Source organism: Anthonomus grandis, chromosome 17 (genome assembly GCF_022605725.1).
Source record: "Anthonomus grandis grandis chromosome 17, icAntGran1.3, whole genome shotgun sequence".
In the NCBI taxonomy this organism is placed as follows: Eukaryota; Metazoa; Arthropoda; class Insecta; order Coleoptera; family Curculionidae; genus Anthonomus; species Anthonomus grandis.
Genome location: NC_065562.1, coordinates 17,627,517 through 17,645,357, shown reverse-complemented (window position 1 = coordinate 17,645,357; position 17,841 = coordinate 17,627,517). Strand labels below are relative to the sequence as shown.

Here is a 17,841-nt window from a genome sequence, read left to right as displayed (position 1 = left end):
ACCCAACAATAAAATCGATGGGGGGATTATGTTTAGGATGTTGGCTTTAGCCGATTGGATCGGTAAGACTATTACTGCGAAGGAAAGTTCTACTGTCTTAGTAAAATCGATCTGAAAGAGATTTTAGTTAGTTAGAATAGAATATATATATCCGGGATATGTCTAGTACGTACTAGTTTGGTATAATTTAACATGATGAAGCGGATATTGAAAGAGAGATCCACCCTACGTTCCATAATGGTTTTCAATATTCCGGTGGGGGTGCCATTGATGATGTCGCCGTAATCTCCCTCCGCGTGGAAGATGTATTTGGGGGTGGCGTTTAGTTTTTTGATCATTTCCGTCAAGGAGAGACCGTCTCGACCTTAAAATTAAAAATGTAAGAGAAACGTATGTAAATACGTCTCTGTATGTCCATTTTTCGAACTAGAGCTTCTAAGCCTTGTTCTGGTATTTATTTCAGCAAGCACAGGGTCGTACTTAGAGGTGTTTTTAATTTAGAAAAATATATAATTTTTTCCAGGCATTTGAAATACGTAAGAATGTACAAATTTTGACAAATCCTAAATTTTCATTTTTTTCAAAAACCGTTGATTTCTCAAAAATTTTCATTCTAATAAAAAATGTACTCCATGGCTTAGTTTACATCACAGCTTTTGATTCATATCTCTATCTTTAATAGCAAGAAAATTATAGAATTTTTAAAGTGGTCAAAGTACAAAAATGGAAAAATCCGAAATTTTTATTTTTCTCAAAAACCGTTGATTTCTTAAAAATTTTCATTCTAATAGAAAATGTACTCACTGTCTTGGTTTACATCACAGTTTTTGATTCACATCTCTATCTTTAATAGCAAGAAAGTTATGGAACATTTAAAGTGGTCAAAGTACAAAAACAAAAAAAATCTGATTTTTTTATTTTTCACGAAAACCGTTAATTTCTCAAAAATTTTCATTAATAGAAAACGTACTCACTGTATTGGTTTACATCACAGTTTTTGATTCATATCTCTATCTTTAACAGCAAGAAAGTTATAGAATATTTAAAGTGGTCAAAGTACAAAAATGGAAAAATCCAAAATTTTAATTTTTCTCAAAAACCGTTGGTTTTTCAAAAATTTTTATTTTAATAGAAAACGTACTCCATGGCTTGGTTTACATCACAGCTTTTGATTCATATCTTTATCTTTAATAGCAAGAAAATTATGGAATTTTTAAAGTGGTCAAAGTACAAAAATGGAAAAATCCGAAATTTTAATTTTTCTCAAAAACCGTTGGTTTTTCAAAAATTTTTATTTTAATAGAAAACGTACTCCATGGCTTGGTTTACATCACAGCTTTTGATTCATATCTTTATCTTTAATAGCAAGAAAATTATGGAATTTTTAAAGTGGTCAAAGTACAAAAATGGAAAAATCCGAAATTTTAATTTTTCTCAAAAACCGTTGGTTTTTCAAAAATTTTTATTTTAATAGAAAACGTACTCCATGGCTTGGTTTACATCACAGCTTTTGATTCATATCTCTACCTTTATTAGCAAGAAAATTATGGAATTTTTAAAGTGGTCAAAGTACAAAAATGGAAAAATCCGAAATTTTAATTTTTCTCAAAAACCGTTGGTTTTTCAAAAATTTTTATTTTAATAGAAAACGTACTCCATGGCTTGGTTTACATCACAGCTTTTGATTCATATCTCTACCTTTAATAGCAAGAAAATTATGGAATTTTTAAAGTGGTCAAAGTACAAAAATGGAAAAATCCGAAATTTTAATTTTTCTCAAAAACCGTTGGTTTTTCAAAAATTTTTATTTTAATAGAAAACGTACTCACTGTATTGGTTTACATCACAGTTTTTGATTCACATCTCTATCTTTAATAGCAAGAAAGTTATAGAACATTTAATGTGGTCAAAGTACAAAAACGGAAAAAATCTGAATTTTTTATTTTTCACGAAAACCGTTAATTTTTCAAAAATTTTCATTCTAATAGAAAACGTCCTCAGTGTCTTGGTTTACATCACAGTCTTTAATTCACATCTCTATCTTTAATAGCAAGAAAGATATTAAGAATAGTAATTTGACCAAAATTTTAATTGAATGAAATTGAATTGAATTTTGTGAAAGAATCCAAAATTTTAATTTTTCTCGAAAACCGTTGGTTTTTCAAAAATTTTCATTCCAATAGAAAACGTACTCACTGTGTTGGTTTACATCACAGTTTTTGATTCATATCTCTATCTTTAATAGCAAGAAAGTTATGGAACATTTAAAGTGGTCAAAGTACAAAAATGGAAAAATCCGAAATTTTTATTTTTCTCAAAAACCGTTGATTTTTCAAAAATTTTCATTCTAATAGAAAACGTACTGACTGTGTTGGTTTACATCACAGTTTTTGATTCATATCTCTATCTTTAATAGCAAGAAAGTTATAGAATATTTAAAGTGGTCAAAGTACAAAAACGGAAAAAATCTGAATTTTTTATTTTTCACGAAAACCGTTAATTTCTCAAAAATTTTCATTCTAATGGAAAACGTACTCACTGTATTGATTTACATCACAGTTTTTGATTCACATCTCTATCTTTAATAGCAACTAAGTTATAGAACATTTAAAGTGGTCAAAGTATAAAAACGGAAAAAATCTGAATTTTTTATTTTTTACGAAAACCGTTAATTTCTCAAAAATTTTCATTCTAATAGAAAACGAACTCACTGTGTTGGTTTACATTACAGTTTTTGAATCACATCTTTATCTTTAATAGCAAGAAAGTTATGGAACATTTAAAGTGGTCAAAGTACAAAAATGGAAAAATCCAAAATTTTTATTTTTCTTAAAAACCGTTGATTTTTCAAAAATTTTCATTCTAACAGAAAACGTACTCCATGGCTTGGTTTACATCACAGCTTTTGATTCATATCTCTACCTTTAATAGCAAGAAAGTTATAGAATATTTAAAGTGGTCAAAGTACAAAAAGGGAAAAAATCTGAATTTTATATTTTTGATGAAAACCGTTAATTTTTCAAAAATTTTCATTCTAATAGAAAACGTCCTCAGTGTCTTGGTTTACATCTCAGTCTTCGATTCATATTTCTATCTTTAATGGCAGGAAAGTTATGGAAATTTTAAAGTGGTCAAAGTAAAAAAATGGAAAAATCCGAAATTTTTATTTTTTACGAAAACCGTTAATTTCTCAAAAATTTTTATTCTTATAGAAAACGAACTCACTGTGTTGGTTTTTATCACAGCTTTTGATTCACATCTCTATCTTTAATAGCAAGAAAGTTATGGAACATTTAAAGTGGTCAAAGTACAAAAATGGAAAAATCCAAAATTTTTATTTTTCTCAAAAACCGTTGATTTTTCAAAAATTTTCATTCTAACAGAAAACGTACTCCATGGCTTGGTTTACATCACAGCTTTTAATTCACATCTCTATCTTTAATAGCAAGAAAGTTATGGAACTTTTAAAGTGGTCAAAGTACAAAAATGGAAAAATCCGAAATTTTTATTTTCTTCGAAAACTATTGATTTCTCAAAAAATTTCTTTCTAACAAAAAACGTACTCCATGGCTCGGTTTACATCACAGCTTTTAATTCACATCACTATCTTTAATAGCAAAAAAGTTATGGAACATTTTAATAGTCATAATTTTCAAATAATTCTTACACGTAATGTACCATTTTAACTCCCTCGATTTTTTTTTTTAATAATTATATACCTTAGTACGGCCCTGTACTTACTGGAAAAATTGCCAGAACAAAATTTAGCTCCAAAAACGCAAATAGGACGTACAGGACCGTATTTATGATAATATTAAATTTTCCAGGGAATTCCATGAATATATCCCTCAAAAAATTGAATAAAAGATCAATTTTGCCTGGAAAGTTAGTGAAAATTGAATTTATATCATATACAGTAATTTTCCACGTTATTTTACCAATAATATTTAATCAGCTCCTTAAATAGAAGTGGAATTTAAACTACTAACTAACTTTTTAAAGGAGAACGCATTGAAGAAAGACGCGCTTATGCCAAGAATAATGGGTCAGAGAAAGAAACTTATATTTTTTTTAATGGAGAAATTGTAATTGCTTTAATGCATCGACGCTCCAAATCCAGGGGCGTAGACTTGCTAAAGAAATACTATTATCTTTCAAGCAGTTGAAATGTCCATATGTATGTGCTAAATTTAGCACTGTAAGTCCAGGACAGTATTTATTGGAAAATCGTTAATTCTTTCCATGCAATTGAAGACCATATGTGGAAATATTACCACAACTACCTGGAAAAATTAAATACAGGGCCACTATCAACACTCAATATTGCCGTTATGGTTAGAGAAAGAGCCCTGAAGATGAAGTAAACAAGAAACAATGACTATTTCATGATTGCATACTGACCCTCAAACGATTCCCCATTCCATTTAGCGATGATATTCTCGAACATGGCGATTTTCAGCTCGTATCCGTATAAATTGCCCGAAATATCTTTGCAGATTATTTCCAACGAAGACCCCGTTAGCATTTTACCAGAAAACGGGTTAAATCTAAAAAAAAATGGTTATTAAATGCTGTTTTCTAATATACATATTATACCTCATAACGTTGGAGAAATTCCCGAAGTCTATAAAAGCCAAATTGATGGCCCAAAGTCGTTTTAACGCTATAATGGAATTTTCTTTGACGTTTTCCAGGCTAAAGTTCCCGATGAAGAGGGTTTTATGCCTGCGGGTCCAGAGTCTCGATTTATCCAAATAATCCAAGCCGGTGAGCCAAGAACCACTTTTAAGGGAAAAAACTAGAAAAATGTCCAACTCCGAGCCAAGAACATTCGTAGTGTTATTTAATAATATTGTTGGATGGGTTTTCGCTAAAAGGTGCAAGCAATTATCAGCCTCTAAAGCACGATGAACCATCAAAGTTCTAAACTGCTTTAATTCCCTTAAGAATCCTTGAAGCTCTTCACAATTCTGTTGATAAGATAGTTGAAAAAGGGCAGAAAGGACCAGTAAGTTTATAATAAACATCCTTATAGGGGTTATTTAAACTTAATGATATATCGAAAGGATTATTGGCCCGGAATTATAAAACAATTACGAGCCAATTGGGGCAAACTGAACACGATTCTTACATCTCTATTATGAGTTAATGAAAATGTCGTTAAAAGATCAATGAGGGTGATTTCCCTCAAGGTAAGACCCGATACAGTTGAAGTCATATTATTAAATTGTTTGTTTATTCCAGGCAGTTAGATTGGGACAATGTTGTCTGTTGATTCTATACGTTTCAAAAAACTGGTGAGGGCTTTATAAAACCGAAACGTCTAGCTTTGAAGACGGACTAAACGGTTCTCCAAACGTCGTAAATGAATAGAGAATGTTTTATAAAGGGTGAAAATAATGAATTTATTCCAGGCAGTTGAATTCGGAAAATGACTGCCTAAGTTTGGTTGATTCTGAAGATGTACTAAACGGATTCCGAGACGTCGTAAAGGAACAGGGAATATTTTGCGAGGAAATCTTCAAGGAATTTAACTGATTTTTCATGCTATTTTACAGGCGTTCAAAATCACTTCTTATTCTGGGTATTCCAAAAAAAATTTTTGAGTTTTCCAGGGATTTCGTGCAAATCTTCATGGACCGACGTTCTTTTTCCAGAGGTCTGTTATTCATTTTTTTTGCTCTTTTGTTTTCTCCAATGATTTTGAATAATTTTCCATATAATTCCAAGCATTTTACATCATTCCTTCATTTTCGAGGGAGTCCCATCAAATCTTCAGTTTTTTTCGTCCACAGGCGATTGCTGTAATTTTCCATTTTCTAACTCAGAAATAAAATGAATTTTGTCCAGTTTTTACTCTATACCAACCCACTGTGTTGAGGGTTGGTGCATTGAGTGTTGCCTAACCCACTTGGGGCGTTTGCATGTCCCCGTGCGGCCAGTGGGTCACAGTCCAAATTTTAAGGGCAAAAAATAGTTTTGACTTTGAATTTAAGAAAATCGCTTTTTTGCGGAAAATCAAGAATTAATTGACTAAGGAGTTTTTGAGTCAGGATACATATTTGTTATCAGATATTCAATATTATAGAATGTTTTTTTGTGAGAATGGTAAGTTTATTTAATTTCCAACTTTTGAACACTCTATATTTTTGTTTATCTTCCAGGCATTTGACGCCAGGAAGTCCTGGACTGCCTGGAATAAATAAACAAGTAACCTGAGTTTTATTGGAAAAAAATTGTATTTTTTAAACTATATAGAGAATCTCCTGAAGATAGGTTTGGGAGTGAAAACATTATTCTAGGCCAAGGGTTTAGGTGTGTTGTGTAATTAAATTTAAGTCCAGGCAGTCATTTTTAATTTTTAAAAGATTTCGGGACAACTTTTACTTCTATTCCAGGATCTTAAAGTCATTTTGTATTTTTCTAGGGCATTTTGGTGTCCCTGTACTTCTAAATCTATTGCATTTATATCCCAAGCATTTTGAATAATTTTATATTTTATTCGAGGCGATTGTAGTCATTTCAGAATACCTCTTCCTGAGGAGTAAAATTAGCCTAACACAAACAGACTCGGCAAATTTTACTGTCCTGTTTCCCGTAAAATAGCGTAGTGTTTCCTGGATAATCATTAACAATTTTTCCAAATTTCCTGCACACACCCTCAGGATCTTTAAGGAGAGAATCTGTGTTAAAAATGACTGCCTGGAAGAAAATTTAATTATTTATTTCTTCCAGGCATTTTCTTGTCTCGTCCCTGGTTCATCAACTTCACCCATTGTTATTAAATTAAAAACAAACATGCAGTTTTTGTAACCTTTATTGCATATTATGTAATTCTTTAAACAGTAATAAAAATAATTAGACCCTTATTTATATATTTTTTTTTACTATATACATATTTATATACAAAAATTAAATGAATTTATTCAGCGAACGCTACTGCCTTCCTTTTAGGTTTGACCCCCTTACTTAAGCTGTTAAACCCTACATTTTTCACATTTTTGCTCTGATTACTAACATTACTATTCACCCTTACCAGGGTGGATTTACTCTGCTCGTAGTTAAACGATACGGAATTCCTTAGGGGAGTGGGAGGTTTCTGGTTCTCTTGCTCGATAGACAACGACCTGAAATAATCAATTAAAAAATACACTTTTTAGGTGTTTTATTATCTAAGACTTACTTAACGGACTTCCGTTTGATCCGCGCTTCTTCCAGGCCGATTATTTGTCGATATTCGGCCAATTCGTCCAAGAATGAGGCGGAAATCTCTTCTAAAATGTTCGTTAAATAAAAGGCCAATTTTAGGTAAAACAAGGCCTGCTCCGGCGAGGCTAAGTACGAGCTCATCTTGGCGATATCGATGAAACTCTTAATGAAAATTTCCAGGATCGCTTTGGACTTGCAGGTTCCCAGTTGTTTATCCAGTTCAACCTGGAACGGTTTCAATTAATATAAAAATATTTTAAAAATTATACACTCACCTCTAAATTAATGCCATCCAGAGCGTTATCCAGATTCAGTTCAGTTTCTTTGCTTTTCTGTTCCTCTCTCTGTTTCTCCTTAAGTTGTCTGATTATTTGCTCCTTTTTCTTCAGATATTTTAAATGTTTCACTTGGTGATCGGCGTCCTTGTACCAGCGACGTTTTAATTGCGGTGCTCGACCCAGTTGCGGATTTATTAAATCTGGAAGAAACGAATTCAGTTGAGTTACGAGGAATTTTTTAAAAATGGCGGAGGGGCTAGGAAAATCTGTAAAAATCGCTTATCAGCATTTACAGCGTTTGCAGCCATAAATGGAAATGGTGAAGGTGTTAGGAAAAAGAGGGTTTATTTATAAAATGTTAAATCTGCCGATTTAAGGCCAAAATGGTGGAGGTACCAGAGAAAACTCTAATGCAGTGCAACTGTATTGAGCAGGATTAATTTGACAAAAGCTATTTTTTTTTAAGTAAAAGTGGCGAAGGAGCCAGGAAATGTTAATTTAAGCCTTTGTAAGGCGAATGTGCTAGACAAGTTTATCTCTGTTCCTTTAAAAAAATGGTGATGGTGCCGGAAAATTGTCGCTTATATAAATATTTTGGTAAAAGATGGTGGAGGTGCCAGGCAACAAAGGTGAAACCAATGCGGAAGGTGCAAGACAAGTTTTATTAAAACCCCTAATTGAGTGTCCATTTCTCATTCAACTTACCCTAAAAGTAAGGCCGAGTGTATTATTTATGAAATATTTATAATTTTTAATAGTAAAATATTTTGGGAAAAGATGGTGGAGTTGCCGGACACCAGAGGATAACTTATTTAACAATAAAATTGGTGGATGTGCCAAAAGAGCCTTTTAATTTAGATTCAAAAATGGTGGATGTGCGGGAAAACAGATGGCGAAAGTGCTAGACAAGCCGATCTCTCATTAAACTCACTTCAAAAGGAATCTCCAGTTTTTATCCATAAAATGGTGAAGGAGCCGGAATATATACAGTAAATTATTTTGGTAGCAAAAAATGGTGGAGGTGTCAGACAAGACAGTAACTTATTTAACAGTTCAAAAAATAGCGAAGGTGATGGTGCCGGATTAAACTGCAATGGAGTGCAACTCCATGAAAATAAAGGGGTTTAATTTATTTAAAAAAAAGTGGTGAATGCGCCAGGCAATTTCCATTTAAACTCCCAAAACTCACTAGAATTTTGAAATGTTTTATCTATTGAAGGCGCCCAAACCTTAACCAATGCCTTTACAATTTTGAGCTTAGAAAATGGCGAATGATCCGGGCAACTATGACTTAATTTTAAAACCCTATAACTAGCTTATTTTGATAGCTAGCGACCTAATTCCTTTTGCTACTAATACTAGATAAAATAATTTTACTTACCGGCCCCCTCTTTGGCCACCAATTTCTGGTAAATCTCGTCGAAATTCATCGGGGGATAAAACTTCCCGCTGGTATACCTGAGGTTCCTCAGCGCCTTGATGAAATATGGCACGGGGTTCTCCAAGATCGCCATCAGCACCTTTTGGGCGAAATTCAAGTATTTCTTCGGGATGTTTTCGAACAGGTTACGCTCCTTGATAAAGTAGTCTGGCAATACACCTAAGGCGACAGAGAGAGAGAGAGAGGTAATTCAACTCGTTAAATCGGATCGAGGGTGTCTCACCGACGAACAGTGCCTGTTTCAAATTATTTAATACGCTCAAAATCTTCGTTCCCAGCCGATGTTCCGGCCAGTTCCTGTAATTCCTCTCACACTCCCAGAACATGTGGGTCCGTATATGTTCCGACAACAGTCCGTTCTGCTTCGTGGTGGGAAAAATGAACGTTTTATGAAGAAGTAGGAGGACCAGCATGCACTTCATTTGAGCGTGGGACATGCGCGCCTCCAAGTAACGTTCCGCCTTTGGAAAGTTGATTTCCCATTGAAGATCTACAAGGAAATAAGTCAAACATTGACGATTCCAATAAGCGGAAACGGGTCTCACTGGAATCCTTATTAATTCCCTTTTTTTGAGTGAAACCGTTCGGCACCAAGACCGCGTTCATTTTCCGGATTTCCTCGATCATACCGTCGGTGGGCCAACGATATTTGATTCCGGTCCGGGTGTCAAATATCGTAGGCCTGTCCTCCCTATAAATGAAGTTTAGGGTTTGATCGTCGGGCCAAGCGATACTTACGGCCGGAATAATCTGGAAACGAACACTCTCGTCAATTTTCAGGTAATACTTAACAAATGTATGGCCCTACCTAACTATAATATGTAATTAATGAGAAAAATGTATAGCTCAACTGCCTGGAATAATAAAATAATGCGTTTATATAGATCCTATCAATTGCCTAAAGTCAATGTGATCAAGAATTTGTACCTCAAATGGCTGGATTCAATAAAACAAGAATAAATAGAACTGCCTGGAATAATAAAGAATATCCGAGGTATCTTCCTTGTTCCCTTTTCTAGCAGTTTTAATATTCTCCTGAAGATGGCAACATTGTTGAGAAACACGCGTGGAGAATAAATTCAAAAAAATTGGTTAGTAGGTTGTAAAACTGTTTTGTGATATAAGCGTCACACATCATAGGCCTAAAAAAAAATATCGTAGTTTCATTTAAATGCCAACAGAGCTTTTTAATACCTTCAAATCCAATTGGGACAAATAACAAATTTAGAAGACACATCGGTAAAGAACATTAAATGCATAAAAGAAATGTCGGTAAAAAACTCTTTTTTGACCGGACTAACACCGTGCCCGTGAAGAGGCGGAGCAGCTGTCGTTTGCCGTGCGTTAGAGAGAGACGGATGGTCGCTGTGACGTTGTCGTTGATGTAAATTGCGTTATAGTCCGGGCGAGTTGGAGATAAATGTTGCCAGGTGGATTTGAAAAAAATATTTTATTATTTTTTTGAAAGTTGGCTGCGACAGGGTGAGTTTTAGGAAAAATTGAGAATTAAATAAAAAAAATAATTGTTGTCCCAACAAATACCCAAATTACTATTAATCCTGAATTTAGAAATGATCTAGTCATAATCAAAAGTGGTTAATTCAATCATATATAAAAGAGCTCTAATGTCTAATTAAACCACAAGAATATTCATACTATGTACATTATAAATAAATAAATAAAAATAAAATAAATGTGTAAAGAGATCAAGTTTTTGACCGGACTAATACCGTGTCCTTAAAGAGGCGCGGAAACCGTCATTCGCCATGCGTTAGAGAGAGACGGACGATCGCTGTGACGTTGCCATTTTAGTGGGTTCCGTTATAGACCGGGCAAATTGGAGATTTATGTCGCCAAGTATATGAATTTATTTTTTTACATTAGGAGTAAAAATGGGCCTGTTACATTTAAAAAAAAAAATAATTTCAATATGTATTTAGGATTTCAACAATTTCCTGGGTCCGCTACTGGGATTAAGTACTATATTATTTAATATATACATAAGAAAAATCGTTGCATTGGGTTTGGAATATACAATAATAATTATTTAGCATGCAGATGATTTGGCAGTTATAGTAAAGGGAAAGTCCAATGATAATAGTTTTTATTACGTTTATTCTTTTGGCCCTATTAAACAAAGATAATTTTAACCAGGGGCGTGGAAACCAGGGAAATATTTGATAAATTTAACCCCATTTTTCACAGACTTCAATTTTTGCATATAAAATGTGCTCTTAGCAAAAATCGCTCAATATCACTGTTTTTTGTAAAAATTGATTAAAAGTAAATTAAGATACAGCACCAGAATTAATTAATTCGCACCCCCCCGGTTGAAATAATTTTTCTAGGTTAAAAACGATAAACCTACCAACAATATGGTTGCGGTAGCTAACGTACCTCCTAAGCTATATAACGAAACCTTTAGCTTTTAGAGGTTATCTTCAAAGATATCTAGACATTTTCTTTTTTTTTTTTTTTTTGACGTTTTCTATGTACCCCATAAGCTTGTAACATGATCAACGAAACACCCCGTAGACGACATTTCAAATAATATTTCCTTTCGTTCTTACCTCATAAGGTCTCAGGGCGCTACTCTCATTATCGAACTCGTCGCAAAAAATCTTCCCGGGGATACACTTGGCGGTCCCGATGGACTCCTCCTGGAACCCCAACGATTTCCCCAAAGAGTTCGGGAACAGTCCGTTCTGGAAGTAGCGCATCACCCCTTGGGAGTTGATGTACACCACCTCCCTCCACAGGTCCTCCTCGGTGAGGTATTCCAGTTGGTCCTCGTCCGGGACCTCTCCGGGATCCTGTTTCACCTTTTTGTGGCTAAAGCAGGTTTCTGGCAAAGTGTCCCGGCGTTCCGCGACTGAATCATCGGTCCGGATGAGTTTGGGAGTTCTTAGATCGGTGATCCGGCAGTAGTCGTACTCGGATTCGGGTCTGGAAGAAGGGCCTGGCAGAGGTTCGTAGTTTTCCTCGTAGTCTCTTGTGAGGATCGGGGCGTTGTTTTCCACTTGGAGTAGCTTTAGGTAGCCTAGAATGACTTGGATATATCCAGGATTCTTTTTAAAGGGGTTAATCTCTTACCTTTCTTGTCGCATTCTTCGATTTTGCACTGGTAGCACGGTTTGTCGATGCTGGTGTACTGGGGGATTTCATCCGACTTGACCACTTCTATTAGGTCATTGATGACGTAGATCCTTTTGGCCACAAGACTTTCTGAGATCGAGTAATCACCCGGGGGTCTGTAAATCACGTTTTTGTTGATCTCGTCCATGATGGCGTCCGGATAGGTGCACTCCATCGTTTCGTGTTTCAACAGGGTCTTGTTCAACTCTTTTTCTTCAGGACTCGCCGATATGTGCTGCAGCTTCTGGATAACCCTTAAAAAAAATTTAATTAAAAAAAAACACGTGTCAAGGATGTTATTAATCAAAATGTGTCGAGATTTTATCTTATTGTGAAAGACTATAATGAGGTCATACTTTTTAAAGGAAAATAAATAAGTTTTAGGGGTTCATACTAAGTCGGGAGTCGCTTGATTTTTGTTCTATCTCAGGAAAAAAGGGACCAACTTACTCTCTATGATCCTCAAAAAAGTGAACGCCCAACAACATACAATTGAGCACGAACACTTGACAGTTCTGATTGAATTCCCGTGTGATCACCCCGATCAGTTGCTGATCATCCCTACGGATCGATTCCACCCTAATGACGTCATCTTGACGGAAGTTGTTCAACCCCATCTCGCGATTAACCGGATAATTCCTGTTTGAACCGGAAATGGGCGAACTATCACTATTGGTTTTCGAACAGTGACTCCCCATCATAGTCCATTGTGTGATTATTGTGAATACGTACTGCGTGCTTATGCAGGGGGAATTAGCGAGTATTTCGGTGGCTTATCTGAGGTACTCGAGTTAATCTCGAGTGATTATCCGTCAATCACCGCCATATATATATACGTTGATTTATGGGGATTAAGTTTGTTTTTAAAGAAGATAAAAGAATGGAAATTCCAGGTTTTAAGGTACAAAGGATGATTTTTTATGCATGCATTTATAGGGGGTACAGTGAGTAATAGTTGCATAAGACCTTGCATAAGGGTTTATCAAAATCTGTTAAAGGTAGCCACATGAAAAATTATTTAGAATATTTTAGGGGTATCCTTTGATGCTTTGTATTTAAGAGTTGAAATGATTGGAATAGAACATTTTGAGTTACAACCACTTCTAGACCAGAGGGTCTTTATATTGTCTTGGAGCTCCTTACTTTCTTCCAAGCCTGATTACTCAAAAACTACTGAAGATAATTAAATAAAACAAGCTGAGGAACATTCCAGGAATACTCTGCTAATTTTTTTATTAAAGGCTTCAAGTGATCCAGACAAAACTTCTTGAGTTTTCAGCAATTCTAGGCAAGACGGTTCATTAGAAAAACCTTAATTCGTCTTGGAACTGGTAGTTAGATTCCAAACCGGATTATTCAAAAACTACTGAAGATAATTAATTGAAATAAGCTGCGGAATATTCCAAGAACATTCTGCTAAATTTTTTGTTTCAGGCTTCGAGTGATCCAGACAAAACTACTTGAGTTTTCAGCAGTTCTATACAAGACGGTTCATTAGAAAAACTTGATTTCGTCTTGGAACTCTTAACTAGCTTCCATGCCAGATTACTCAAAAACTACTAAAGATAAATAAACGAAACAAGCTGCGGAACATTCCAGGAATATTCTGCTCAATTTTTTATATAAGGTTTTAAGTGATCCACATAAAACTTCTTGAGTTTTCAGTAATTCTATACAAGACTGTCTGTTAGAGAAACTTTGTTTCGTCTTGGAACTCTTAACTAGCTTCCAAGCCGGATTACTCAAAAACTACTGAAGATAATTAAATGAAACAAACTGAAGAATATTCCAGGATTATTCTGCTAATTTTTTTATAGAAGGCTTTAAGTGATCCAGATAAAACTTCTTGAGTTTTCAGCAATTCTATACAAGACGGTTCATTAGAAAAACTTTGTTTCCTCTTGGACCTCTTAACTAGCTTCCAAGCCTGATTACTCAAAAACTACTAAAGATAATTAAATAAAACAAGCTGAGGAACATTCCAGGAATACTCTGCTAATTTTTTTATTAAAGGCTTTAAGTGATCCAGACAAAACTTCTTGAGTTTTCAGCAATTCTAGGCAAGACGGTTCATTAGAAAAACTTTAATTCGTCTTGGAACTGGTAGTTAGATTCCAAACCGGATTATTCAAAAACTACTGAAGATAATTAAATGAAATAAGCTGCGAAATATTCCAGGAATACTCTGCTCAATTTTTTATATAAGGTTTTAAGTGATCCACATAAAACTTCTTGAGTTTTCAGCAATTCTATACAAGACTGTCTGTTAGAGAAACTTTGTTTCGTCTTGGAACTCTTAACTAGCTTCCAAGCCGGATTACTCAAAAACTACTGAAGATAATTAAATGAAACAAACTGAAGAATATTCCAGGATTATTCTGCTAATTTTTTTATAGAAGGCTTTAAGTGATCCAGATAAAACTTCTTGAGTTTTCAGCAATTCTATACAAGACGGTTCATTAGAAAAACTTTGTTTCCTCTTGGACCTCTTAACTAGCTTCCAAGCCTGATTACTCAAAAACTACTAAAGATAATTAAATAAAACAAGCTGAGGAACATTCCAGGAATACTCTGCTAATTTTTTTATTAAAGGCTTTAAGTGATCCAGACAAAACTTCTTGAGTTTTCAGCAATTCTAGGCAAGACGGTTCATTAGAAAAACTTTAATTCGTCTTGGAACTGGTAGTTAGATTCCAAACCGGATTATTCAAAAACTACTGAAGATAATTAAATGAAATAAGCTGCGAAATATTCCAGGAATACTCTGCTCAATTTTTTATATAAGGTTTTAAGTGATCCACATAAAACTTCTTGAGTTTTCAGCAATTCTATACAAGACTGTCTGTTAGAGAAACTTTGTTTCGTCTTGGAACTCTTAACTAGCTTCCAAGCCGGATTACTCAAAAACTACTGAAGATAATTAAATGAAACAAACTGAAGAATATTCCAGGATTATTCTGCTAATTTTTTTATAGAAGGCTTTAAGTGATCCAGATAAAACTTCTTGAGTTTTCAGCAATTCTATACAAGACGGTTCATTAGAAAAACTTTGTTTCCTCTTGGACCTCTTAACTAGCTTCCAAGCCTGATTACTCAAAAACTACTAAAGATAATTAAATAAAACAAGCTGAGGAACATTCCAGGAATACTCTGCTAATTTTTTTATTAAAGGCTTTAAGTGATCCAGACAAAACTTCTTGAGTTTTCAGCAATTCTAGGCAAGACGGTTCATTAGAAAAACTTTAATTCGTCTTGGAACTGGTAGTTAGATTCCAAACCGGATTATTCAAAAACTACTGAAGATAATTAAATGAAATAAGCTGCGAAATATTCCAGGAATACTCTGCTCAATTTTTTATATAAGGTTTTAAGTGATCCACATAAAACTTCTTGAGTTTTCAGCAATTCTATACAAGACTGTCTGTTAGAGAAACTTTGTTTCGTCTTGGAACTCTTAACTAGCTTCCAAGCCGGATTACTCAAAAACTACTGAAGATAATTAAATGAAACAAACTGAAGAATATTCCAGGATTATTCTGCTAATTTTTTTATAGAAGGCTTTAAGTGATCCAGATAAAACTTCTTGAGTTTTCAGCAATTCTATACAAGACGGTTCATTAGAAAAACTTTGTTTCCTCTTGAACCTCTTAACTAGCTTCCAAGCCTGATTACTCAAAAACTACTAAAGATAATTAAATAAAACAAGCTGAGGAATATTCCAGGAATACTCTGCTAATTTTTTTATTAAAGGCTTCAAGTGATCCAGACAAAACTTCTTGAGTTTTCAGCAATTCTAGGCAAGACGGTTCATTAGAAAAACCTTAATTCGTCTTGGAACTGGTAGTTAGATTCCAAGCCGGATTACTCAAAAACTACTAAAAACAACTAAATGAAATAAAGTGCAAAATATTTGTAGAATATTTCCCCACAATGTTTAGTCATAAACTAAGATGACTGAAATTAAAAAATTTGAGTTATAACTACTTTTAGAAGAGAAAGTCTTTATTTTGCCTTAAGTGACTTCCAAGCCGGATTATTAAAAAACTACTGATCATAACTACATGAAACAACTTGCAGAATATTCTAGGAATACTTTACTAAATTTTTTTATTTAGGGCAGAAATGATTAAAGTAAAACTTCATGAGTAATTAGACATTCTACTTTAGGACACCCTTCATCTTTAATGATCAAGTAAAACCATTAAGATAAAACTTTTTTTAAGTTATCTACACGAGAACTTTTTGGGTTTTAGCGTGATTTAAAGTGAACTATTGATTCAACTCACTTGGCATGATTTTCGAAAAACAGCACTCCCATCAGCATTTGATTGATCAAAAACTCGTGACTCCTCTCGGCCAATTCGCCCCTGATGCACTCGATGGCGATCAGGTCGTCCCTCCTCACCGATTCCACTTTGATGTTCCCCCGATGGTCCATGGTGTTCCTCACTGGATCCTCACTGGAATCCGGGCTTACCGTGAGGGTGCTGCGACGCTTGGGCGGTACGACTCGCTTGGAACAATGCGCTCCCATAACTATTAAAACCGATTTGTTTGACTCGACGTGAAAATTTTAATAATAATAATAATAATGATAAATCGTTCTTTATCTGGGTTTTTTTCCTCACTAATGCGCTCACTATCTTTTGAATTGGTGCTCAAAGGATTTAGATTTAAAAAATCCGTTGTCGGTTCGTAGCGCACCCGCATATCGACGATCGTGATAACAGGGACCGATTTATAAACTTGACGGCCGATTTGGATGAACGGCGCATGCAACGGCCGCATTATTACGTATTTGGTGAATGGTGCCGCGGTACCGCCCGTCGGGTCGCAAAAGAAGAGGAAGAAGTCGCCTTAAGTCGGGTTTTCTCATTCGCGTGGTACCAGCGCTAAGTACCGTCCGTTTATGTATGTTACAAGAAAACGCGGTGGAATTTTTTTTTTATTTTGAATAGTTCCGCGGTACTCTCGCGGCTAAATTCGGTTGGTTTTCGAGTGTCGTGACCTGCTTCTTTTTCTGGATTTTTATTTGCTGATTTTACCGCTTTTTTTTAGTTGGTAGGTATTTTTTTTTAATTCTGCTCCCTATAAAAATGTCGAAAGTTCCCTTAAAAACGTACTAATAATGACATTAATTAATGCATCAAACTATGAATAGAAAGTCCAATAAACTGTCGTATATTCAACTGATTTATGGAGAGTGCAAGTTTCTCTTCGTCGTGATTTAATCTCCTATAGTGACTCCACAACGTAAGAAACAAAAAATTAATAAAAATTCCCGCTTTCGCTGAACTGATTAATATCGAGATGAATTGTTGGATCGCTTTCTACAGCACCAGAAAATGGTAAATTAATATTCAGGACAGACAATAAAAGGGCGTGGACCTTGAGGAGTTATACCGATTTTATGTTAATTTTTGAATGCTAAACGACGTTCAGCTGTATGTACAAAAAGAAAAATAATTGATACGGTCGTGACCTAGAAAAAAAAGAATTTTTTTATGGTTCACTCTGTGTGTTATGGTCCTGGTTGATAGAGTATTAAATTCTAAGTAAAAATTGTTTTACACTTAATGGCTCAAAATTCAAAACTAACAAAGTTATTGATATTTAAAGTTTAAGGGACTGAGCGACATAGTAATTTATTACCCGAAAACAGCTCATATCTTTTTCGCTATTGTAGCTACGAAATTGGTTAAAATAGCAAAATTTCGTGTTTTTTTAAGCTGATTACGATGGGGAAAAAATAAAAATAGTTCATGGTGACGTTCTAGA

The 17,841-nt window shown here is 34.5% G+C and overlaps 2 protein-coding genes across 3 annotated transcripts in view; one reads left to right on the top strand and one right to left on the bottom strand.

Moving 5' to 3' along the window:
* Nucleotides 1–6,799: 6,799 nt before the first annotated feature.
* LOC126746242 (uncharacterized) lies at nucleotides 6,800–16,599 on the bottom strand. 2 transcript variants are annotated; one of them, XM_050454400.1, is made up of 9 exons: nucleotides 16,350–16,599; nucleotides 12,022–12,317; nucleotides 11,499–11,968; nucleotides 9,474–9,678; nucleotides 9,152–9,418; nucleotides 8,869–9,087; nucleotides 7,485–7,687; nucleotides 7,184–7,434; nucleotides 6,800–7,127 (listed from the first exon to the last, which is right to left on the bottom strand). In XM_050454400.1, exons 1-9 carry the CDS (start codon nucleotides 16,595–16,597, stop codon nucleotides 6,923–6,925), a joined length of 2,364 nt encoding a protein of 787 aa, XP_050310357.1. In that variant the 5' UTR covers nucleotides 16,598–16,599; the 3' UTR covers nucleotides 6,800–6,922. The 2 variants fall into 2 exon arrangements, with proteins under 2 accessions (XP_050310357.1, XP_050310356.1); XM_050454399.1 differs by lacking the exon at nucleotides 16,350–16,599 and adding an exon at nucleotides 12,514–12,808.
* Nucleotides 16,600–16,927: 328 nt separating this feature from the next.
* The window catches only part of LOC126746243 (atrial natriuretic peptide-converting enzyme-like), a 36,136-nt gene continuing 35,222 nt past the window's right edge, over nucleotides 16,928–17,841 (top strand). Inside the window, exon 1 of the mRNA XM_050454401.1 lies at nucleotides 16,928–17,124. The gene's annotated coding sequence lies outside the window, so the exon portion shown is untranslated. The remainder of the gene's footprint in view (nucleotides 17,125–17,841) is intronic.